This window comes from Urtica dioica, chromosome 5 (assembly GCF_054948205.1).
Source record: "Urtica dioica subsp. dioica isolate 48M chromosome 5, U.dioica_male_clone48M_v1_H2, whole genome shotgun sequence".
NCBI lineage: Eukaryota > Viridiplantae > Streptophyta > Magnoliopsida > Rosales > Urticaceae > Urtica > Urtica dioica.
In genome coordinates, this window is record NC_142760.1 from 35,203,219 (window position 1) to 35,213,657 (window position 10,439).

At 36.1% G+C, this 10,439-nt stretch overlaps 2 protein-coding genes across 2 annotated transcripts; one reads left to right on the forward strand and one right to left on the reverse strand.

Annotated features, from left to right (window-relative positions):
* Nucleotides 1–1,354: 1,354 nt before the first annotated feature.
* Nucleotides 1,355–3,633, forward strand: OTP82 (Tetratricopeptide repeat (TPR)-like superfamily protein). Its single transcript, XM_089615206.1, has one exon. It carries the CDS (start codon nucleotides 1,432–1,434, stop codon nucleotides 3,631–3,633), a length of 2,202 nt encoding a protein of 733 aa, XP_089471332.1. The 5' UTR covers nucleotides 1,355–1,431.
* A 19-nt stretch (nucleotides 3,634–3,652) lies between these two features.
* Nucleotides 3,653–5,048, reverse strand: LOC149398100 (early nodulin-93-like). The gene is made up of 4 exons (XM_089615207.1): nucleotides 4,823–5,048; nucleotides 4,238–4,299; nucleotides 4,061–4,136; nucleotides 3,653–3,945 (listed from the first exon to the last, which is right to left on the reverse strand). The coding sequence occupies exons 1-4, from the start codon at nucleotides 4,911–4,913 to the stop codon at nucleotides 3,845–3,847; spliced, it is 330 nt and encodes a 109-aa protein (XP_089471333.1). The 5' UTR covers nucleotides 4,914–5,048; the 3' UTR covers nucleotides 3,653–3,844.
* Nucleotides 5,049–10,439: the final 5,391 nt, after the last annotated feature.

A 10,439-nucleotide genomic window follows, 5' to 3' on the forward strand; every position in this document is an offset into this window, starting at 1 on the left:
AGTTCATTATGCATAAGAATCTTTCTTTCAATGTCGATTTTTTGGATATCTAAACTATATCTAAATTATCAGGAGCACACTTGTTCTTCTCTTTAATTATTCATTAATATAGCAAGAATTAGAAGTAAAGAATATCTACATCCTCTTAATATGGAGGAGAAGGAGAAAATTAATAAATATAAAATCTGTATTCTATAAATTCACGTGGATTTCTCCCACGAGACATAAATTTTATCGGGAGCCCAATAAATATTTAGTGATGAATTATTGTGTAAAGAATTTCCAACCATGCCATCCAGTAAAAATGTTATTAATAGCCCTTGTTTTTAGAATAATAAGTTTTATGTTTATTTCATCTTTTTTTTTTTCGTTATACTGTCCCACATTCACATATAATTTATATTAAAAATGAATATTGATATTGAACAAATTTGAAATGAGACACATATGTCTACGGCTTTAAAAAATAGGACAATTGTGTCAATTGATTAGTGCATTTTATACTTACAAATCTCTCATTCTCGGATTTGAATTTAGCTAGTTCTCAAGTGTATTGATGGTTATTTCGAGTTTTTATACTTAATTTCAAGTTAAGGGTGTTAAATCGAGAATCAAGACGTCATTGAAGCATATTGGATATATTTTGAAGCATTCGGAAGCAAAAACGAGTCAAAACAAAGTGTTCAACAAAGAGAAAGGCCATTTTTGAGGCCTACGCGTCGCGCGCCTGACATCGCACTTTGTTCGAATTCGCTCCAAGGCCAATCTGCACAATCCCCACGACGCGCAGCGCACAAAGTCATTATGCGCACCGAGATGATAATAATCCGCCAATTACATAGGTTTGTTAGGACGCTCGAGAGACAGAGAGAGGATAGTGAATATATTAGATAGAATGAGACTGATAACCTAGGAAACGTGGCTACATTAGATAAAATAGGAATAATCATCGTAATTGGTATGTGGTGAAATTATGGCACTGTTTTTTCTCTTTGATTAAACTCGTTTGAATTACTCTTTTCTTGTCCTTTTATATAAATTAAGTTTTCTGAAATATTCATTCAGCAAAGGCTTCCGAGGACCTCGCTCCATCCACACATTATGTTCTTAAACTACTTTGTAATATATGTTCAACTTATATTTAGGACTCCAAAGTTTTCACTAACCTGTTTGAGCTTCCTCGAATTGATGACTTTGTTCCTCCGCCGAAATGTAAGGCATTTCTCATGCCCAAAATTTTAGTTTTCCTAGTGTCCAATATGGAACTTGATTTTCAATGCAAAGTCCTAAGCGAACAAACAACATTGAAGTAAACGACATGTCGTTATATCAACATACTTCGCACACTGAAGTGAAGATAACGTATACACAGAAAAACAGAACTCGTGAAAATGAAAACCAAAAAAAGGAAAAAAAAAAAAAAAACACCCAATGGAGTTCGCTTCTTCTGCTTCACTGCTCACATCCAACTTCGTACGTTCTTCTTCTTCTTCTTTAGACCCTCAAACCCATCAGAATATAATTCTGCTCTCCAACCCCAAGACCATCGGAGACATAAAGCAGCTACACTGCCACGTCATCAAGACCGGTGACACCCGCTTCGCCCTCGGCAAGCTCGTCGAGCTCTGCGCGCTCTCTAGCTCCGACGGACTCGCCTACGCGCTCTCGGTCTTCGACGAGCTCGACCGTCCGAGCGTTTTCACGTGGAACACCCTCATTCGCTCGCTCGGTCTGGTCTCCGACGAGCCAGAGTCAGCGCTGAGTTTCTATCTCCGTATGTTAGTCTCTGGAGCCGAGCCCAATTCCCATACTTTTCCGATCATATTCAAGCTCTGTGCAAAACTCGGAGCGACCCGCGAAGGGAAACAAGCCCACGCGCAGGTTATGAAACTCGGGTTGTGCTCGGACGCTTATGTCAAGAGCTCTTTGATTAGCATGTACGCGCAGAGCGGCGAGCTGGGTTGTGCGCGGAAAGTGTTCGACGAAAGTCCTATTAGAAACAAGGTCTGTTTCACGGCGATGATGACTGGGTATGCTTTGAGCGGCCGAGTTGACGAGGCGAGATCGGTGTTCGACGCCATGGAGGAAGAGAGAGACACGGTGGCCTGGAACGCCATGGCTTCCGCGTACTTCCAGAGCGGCCGATTCGACGAGACGTTGAGGCTTTTCGACGAGATGTTGAGAATGAAAGACGCGAAGCCGAACGAGAGAACCGTCGCGACGGTTCTCTCGGCCTGTGCTCAGTCGCGGAATCTCAAAGCCGGGAATTGGGTTTGGAGATGGGCTAAAGCACACAGGCTCAGATTGAATCTCAGGCTTATGAACTCGCTCGTCGACATGTACTCAAAGTGTGGAGATTCAAAGAAAGCCAGAGAGCTGTTCGATGGGATGATCGAGAGAAATGTAGTCTCGTGGAACGTAATGATCGGCGGATATACTCACTGCAACGACCACAAAGAAGCTCTGTCGCTCTTCTCGCTGATGATGAGATCAGACATCTCGCCCAACGAAGTGACTCTCCTCGCAGCTCTCCCGGCTTGTGCCCATTTGGGCTGCCTCGAAATCGGGAAGTGGATTCACTCTTACATAGACAGAAACCTCGGGGCGAGCCTCAACACTTCGCTCTGGACCAGCCTCGTCGACATGTACGCGAAATGCGGAGCCATCGAGGCCGCGAAGCAAGTCTTCGAGGGACTAAAAGTCAAACCCACGGCCGCGTGGAACGCAATGCTATCGGGGTTGGCGATGAACGGCCACGCCGGTGAGGCGTTCGAGCTCTTCTCGAGAATGCTCGACGAGGGCTTCGAACCGGACGATGTCACGTTCGTCGCGGTCTTATCGGCCTGTAACCACTCCGGCTCGGCGGATCTCGGGCGAGGATACTTCGCCTCGATGACGAGAGACCACGGGATTTCGCCGAAGCTCCAACACTACGGGATCATCGTTGACCTCTTCGGTCGGAGCGCGCTTTTCGAAGAAGCCGAGGCGTTGATCGAGTCCATGGAGATCGAACCCGACGGGGCTATTTGGGGCTCTCTCCTCGCAGCTTGCCGGGCCCACAACCGGGTCGAGCTAGGAGAATCCGTGGCCCAACGGCTCATCGAATTGGAGCCCGAGAACCCGGGCCCGTATGTGCTCTTGTCGAATATCTACGCCCGGGCCGGGAGATGGGATGACGTGGCGAAGATGAGGACGAGGCTTCACGAAAAGGGTATGAGGAAAATCCCGGGATGTACCTCCATCGAAGTGGACAACGTGGTTCACGAGTTTCTCGTCGGAGACACAGTACATCCATTGAGAAGAGAGATCTACGAAATGGGTGACGAGATCGACAGGGTTTTGGACGAGTCGGGTTTCGTTCCGGACACTTCCGAGGTTCTCTACGACGTGGACGAGGAGTCCAAGGAGGGAAAGCTGAGCCACCACAGCGAGAGGCTCGCGATCGCGTTCGGGTTGATCTCGACGAAGCCTGGGACGACGATACGGATCGTCAAGAATCTTCGGGTTTGTGGGAATTGCCACTCGGCCACGAAGCTCATATCGAAGATCTTTAACCGGGAAATCGTGGCCCGGGATCGCAACCGGTTTCATCGGTTCAAAGACGGGGTTTGCTCGTGCAATGACTATTGGTGATTTTAAATAGAAAAATGAGTACTTAAAAGAAAAGCTCTTGTATGGATTTCATAAAGTAAGGATGAAGGGATATATAATAAGACTCCCATCTTTGTGTTTTATTTGTAATATAGATGGAGTATTACACAAGTAACTAGTTCCTTGGAGCACAAGAAAGTTCAACCAGAGTATTTTATAACTAATTGGTGGTTTTTTTTTTTTTTTTTACTCATCATGCTTCAATGTTGTTTGACACTGTTTTGTTGAAGGAATTCTTTCTTGCTGCGGCAAGGACTGTCTTATCTGCGACTATGAAATAAGCTGCTCCGGCCACTGAGAACGAAAAATTAATTATTGTTAGAATATCACTAATTAAACGACTAAAATTATTAATTAATTTCTGATACAAAATAAGCCATGTAAATGACAATAATAATGATATAATAACCTGTGGATATGATGAGAGCTTGAGCTGTGTGGTTGAGGTGGGCTCTTGCCCAGGGAAGCATCTTTACACTTGCAAACTAAAAACAAAAAAATAATGTTAGATAAGTATGTATATGGAGTATTATGTATTGATATATGTATGTATCTGTGTATGTATTTTAAATAAAATTGGACTTACAGTTGGAATGGCTGTGACAATACTAGCTATAACAGCTGCCTTAGCTCCAGCTTTTACACCCTCTGTTAAAAAAATATATATATTAAAAATAAACGTGTGCCTATTAATGACACATTACATTAGGGAAAAAAAAAAAAAAAAAAAACTCTTTGCCCATAAATTTACTGACACTAAGAAATAGACTCCTTTGCGGGAAAGAATAGAAAAATAATTAAATAAACCCCCAGATTATTTATTTTTTTATTCTCTTAAATCCAGTTTGATGTGAAGCAAATATCCTTTGTGATCTACATAGTTGTTTGGAGTTTGGACCATATCAAATACCAAATCTTAGTCACATTATTAGTGTCACTACTACATATAAATTTTGTAATCAAATAATGGTTTGTCATCTCGACTGATTATTTATAAGTTATAAGTTAGTATTCATATTATTTATAAGTTATAAGTTAGTATTTATAAGTTAGTATTCATAATAATGGTTTCGCGTGGCATATTATTTATAAGTTAGTATTCAAACGATTTAAAGTTGATGAATAGATAAAAACTAATAAACAAACAAAAATCATATAAAATGCATGTAACCTTGAGAACAACGCTTAGCCATGGCAAGCTTTTGGTCAAGAGCAGCCAAACTAGTATTCTCAATGGGAGACTGAACTGCATTCTTTGCCATTCTTTTTGTGATTTACAAATATAAGATAGTAAATAATAACAGAGAGATTTCAAAAGAAGTTGAAATAGATGAACTAGCCAAGCTACTCTTAAGAACGTTGGTGGTTTTGGATAATGACTTGAAGTTGTGTGAGTTTGTTTGATTTTTATAGACATGTTTTTTCAGGTGAGAGTTTGGTAAGGGGATTAAGTGATTTTGGACTGTAAAAGAGTTTGATGGTTTTGTTTCAATTCTACCGTCTTGGACACTTGTTTCTATTATTATTATTTATTCCGAAAATGTCCCCAGTTTTGCAAAAAGAGTAGTTGAAGTTGAAGGGTCAAATCGTACTTTCAAATACATTTTAATATGAGATTAAGCTTAAACTAGTGATAAGGGAGATAATTACCATGTGTTCTATTCTATGACACTATAAGAAGCAAATCCTCAAGTTTAGCAATAAAATAACAAATAATTAGCAAATTAATCATATTTACACTTTTAGATTGTTATATAACCAATTTTTAATAAATATTTGGTAAATAACCACAATGATTACGTGACAATATGTGGATGATTCACGGTTTTCAAATTTGTTTTTCTGATTTCGTAAATAACTTTTAATAAATATTTGGTAAATACTTACTTATGATTATTTATCAAGTATTTACTAAAAATTAGTTAAATAACAAATCATATATGTACATATGATTATATATCTATTGGACCATGAAATAATGATGCATGTATTAATGTAATTATAAATAATTAGCTATTTATATGATTGCATATTAACAAATATCTCGACTGATTACATCGAGAAAATAAATAACAATGTGCTAATGTGCTAAACCATCGCTAGAATATATACACACAAATTAACATTACTTTATTTATCTGAAGTTATTATTCTAGATCTGAAAGTACAAGCGCTTGCAAAAAAATAACTGTTTTTACCTTTAATTTTCCTTGCGAATTTGATTATTTTATTTTTATGCAGAATCCACTGATTCAGTACAAGAGCTGTGCCCAAAACCATGGGTAAGTAGTCCTTTAACCACTTTGGTTCCATGAACATGACGTTTCCATAAGATTTGAACACGTGTCATCGACGAAGGGCTGGATCTATGCTAGCCATCTTTTTTTGTTTTTCCCCTCCGTTTAATTCAAAACCATGACTTCAAATAAAGTACAATGAATGAAGTGGTGATCATATTTGATATCTTGAGCATTTAAACTTTAACCAAAACTTGTTGTATCACACGTCACTTATTTATTTATTTTTTATTTTTTATTTATTTACATGGTTACGAAACGAGAAATAATCGCTGTCCAATAAACAGGACGTAAAAGTGGGCTATTTTTCTCATGGGCTCGATAGAGCTGCGTTACGAAAATACTCAGATTTCCAATCTCGTCAAGAGGCTAACCAAAAGAGCATAATGAACCAAAACAATGAATGACACTACCACAAAACATACCTTTTAAAGTCACAGTCAAAGATAGTAGTGAGTTTCGACTAAATAATCGCGAGATAGCGACTTATTATCAAGATGAAGTTCAAGAAAGTGAATGAAATCGTGTTTGAACTCTAGAGAAATCGTTGTCTCGTGTGTATTTTCATTAAGGAATGAATGTGTACATAATGTCGCTTAAATACATTGGTTGGATTGTAACTACCACTACCACCTAACTAACTCGCCAAGGTGCCCGGTACTATCTTCGTGCTTATTGGCTGATGACTGTGTCGATGTGGTTGCTGATGTGGCTTGTGATAATATCCCACTACCCCCGTCAAACTAAACGGGGACTCGGTGACATTGAGTTTGTCCTTTAGGTTGAGAAAGCGAGTGACAGAGAGATTCTCCGTGAGCACATCCGACCGGCGTCTGATTAGCTGTAGGCACATATTGAATCTCTAGCTCACGACGAAGGTCCACATCACGCACGTGAAGATCGATCTTCACATGCTTTGGTCGCGCGTGAAATAGAGATTGGTGGCCATTGCTGGAGCTCCAAGGTTGTCACACCACACGATTGGAGGATGAGATCCCCGCACGTGTAACTCGCGTATGAGAGATCAAACCCACGCAATCTCAGCAGCAATACTTGAACGTGCCACTATACTTTGTTCGAGTGAGCTCCAAGAAATCAAGCACTTGACAAAAGAAATGCATTTGAAATTTAAGAGAGAATAAATTACTGCGATTAAAATTAAAGTAAAACTTTGAATGATATGTTTAATTTAAACATAATTGATTACGACTATATAAAATTGAATATCACTTTTTAAAATTGAATAAAATTCATTACAATTCTATAAAGTTAAATCACATTATGTTAAAACTTAAACTATATAACATTTACAATCGATACAGTAATTGAGTATTCATAAGAGATATATATATATATATATATATATATATATATATATATATATATATTAATATCAAAACCATAAAAAAATTGATATGTTAATATGTGACATAACATCAACCATATCTATAATTATGTTTCGTTTATAGTTATATAACAATACAACTATATAATTCAAATGTTATTACCAAAGAGGTCAATTGGTATTGACTTTACGTTATTGTACATGAATTGATATTGATATGAATACAGATTACTTTCAACCTCAACCATATCAAAATTGATTGAATATAAATATTAATATATGATATAACATCAACCATATCTATATGTATGTTTTGTTTGTAGTTTTTATATCTTTTTCATTTGTAGTTATAATTTTACATTACTTTTATATATGAAATCCTTCTACAATGTTATAAGGTTACTTATTACCCTTCTTCCACCTTGATAATTCTTGTAGTTCATTTCTAATTCAAGAGTAACATAATCAAAATCACTGAACACTAATTTCCTTTACAAAAATTTGGACTAAACCCAAAAAAAAATTGAAGGTTTCTTTATCTAGATGTGAAATCTAGCGAGCTATTTTCATTCTCTGGCTAAAGACGTCCTTCTCTGATTTCCCCTCATCATTCTTCTTTGTCGGACATTGTCTCCTCTCTCAAACAAGAAGAATAAGAAAACCCTATATAATTTTTGTGTGGGTTTCGAGTAGAGGAAGAGAATAAAACCACAAGGTAACCTTGTTTGAGCGTTCTCGAACACATAATTTTCCACTACGCTCCCCTCTGGCCTATTTTCGTTGCGACGAGAAATAATCATGTCACAGCAAAACATGGCGTGATGGGGAAAAATTTCGTCGCAGCGATGATTAATCCTAGATGTGCGTGCTCTTGGAAGTTCAAGATGAACATGTTCGCTGCGATGAGAAATAATTACGTCACAGAAAAACATGGTCACGCCGTGACAGGAAAATATGTCATCGCGACGAAAATTAATCCCAAATATTCAAGCTCTCGGGAGTTTAATATTACAATTTTTCGTTGCGACGAGAAATAATCATGTCACCGCAAAATATGGTCTCGCCACGATGGCAAAAAAAAATCGTCGCGGAGAAAATCTATCCCAAAAATGCATGGTCTCACCAACTCATCACGTCGCAACGGAAAAATCTACGTCTCGACAAAATGTTACCAATTCCATGACGGAAATTCTTTCGTCGTATAATCATTCTCCATTGCAATGTGAAATTCTCTTGCCACGACGTGAAATTTTCTCATCCAAACGATTGTATCTTGTACATGAAAGCCTACGAGGATGAAGATCATTGCCCAGTTTGTGATATATCAAGATAGAAAAAGAAAAAAAATTATGACGAGGTAATGGAAGGAATCCCTGAAAATGTTTTATGGTACTTGTCACCGATTTCGCGTTTCAAGAGACTTTTTCGAAATCCAGAACATGCAAAAAATTTAATTTGGCATGCAACTAACAGAGTTGTAGATGGAAATCTTCGATACCCTGTAGATTTACCGTTTCTCTAAGGACTTCGCAAATCATTTCTTCATTAGTGTGTTATTAGTATTTGAAAACTTGTTCATAACAAAAATTCTCTTTGTAATACGTTTATTTTGTTGGTTGTAGTATAAATTATCTACTTGTCTTCTTTAATTTTAATGCAAATGAAATATTTAAATATTAAATTCGAAATTTATAATTTTGTATTAAAAGTGATATATTATTTTTTAATAAACAATATATTTATAAATTAGTATATAAAAAGAATAATTACAAATACACGGCGGTTAAGATAATAGTGACACTAAAAAAATTAGTAGACAATTGTTTTTGGAAGCATTTCTTTTAGTGGCGGTTCTTTTTATTTAATGCATTTAAATAATGACTGTCATCTAAATTTTGACCGTTACTAAAAAGTAAATAATTTTTAGTAGCACTTTTTAAATGTCATTTTTTGTGTTTAGTAGCATTAAAAAACTGTCACCAAAAGCTATTTTTCTTGCAGTGTGAATTGAATTTACATACACTATTTTTGATATTTTTTTACTCGAATCAATTTCTTACCTATATATGTACCTTATATCAGCATTTAATAGCGTATACGTCAGTTTTATATATATTTGAAACTCTGAAATTGGAAATCTACTCACACCAGCTATTAATAGCGAATACATCAGTTTTCATTTTCTAAATAAGAATTCATGCCATTATAAAGAGTTTGATAGTCGGTATTAGAGTTTTTAACGAGATAGATCAGGGTGAGAAAGACAAGACAAGGAACTCATCCCGGGCCGGTCGGAAGAGGACGGAATGAAGAGCTTCCGTGGCTTAATTGTGCCTCACAGAATTTTCAAGTGCCGATAAAGCTAGAAAGCGCTACAAATATTTCTCTACAACAATCTTTTTATATAAATTATATAATTAAGTTTATAAATTTTTTAATATATAATTAAGTTTATATTCTAATTTTTGTTATATAGTTTAGTTTATGTAATTTGTATTATATAGTTACGTTTTTAAATTTTTAATATATAATTAAGTTTACATTCTAGTTTTTGTTATATAGTTTAGTTTATGTAATTTGTATTATATAGTTAAGTGTTTAAATTTTTAATATATAATTAAGTTTATATTCTATTTTTTGTTATATAGTTTAGTTTATGTAATTTGTATTATATAGTTAAGTTATTAAATTTTTCATTATATAATAAAATCATACAAATATATATTATAGTTTTAATTATAATTTTATATTATATACTTAACTTCATATTACAAAATATAGTTTATAGATATATATCATGTCTGGCGAGTCATCATCTCACCCATAACAGGATTAGGTAGAACTCAATATTTTTAATGTTAAATTCTTTCTTAGCCGATAGATACATAGAGGTTACACGTGAATACATGAATAGAAACATAGGTCATGACATAACCGAAACAGATATCGCAATGGCTAAGGTCTTTATTCATTTTCTTCACATTTTTTACGATGAAATATGTGCATTTATGTCCGCCGTTTACACACTCATATCCTATTTAGCGATACATAGTGTTACAAAAATTGTTGAACATCTTCACAATTGCAACCATTTTGAAAATTTTCAACTATGCTTCGAATCTATGAGAGAAAATTTTCTAAATATT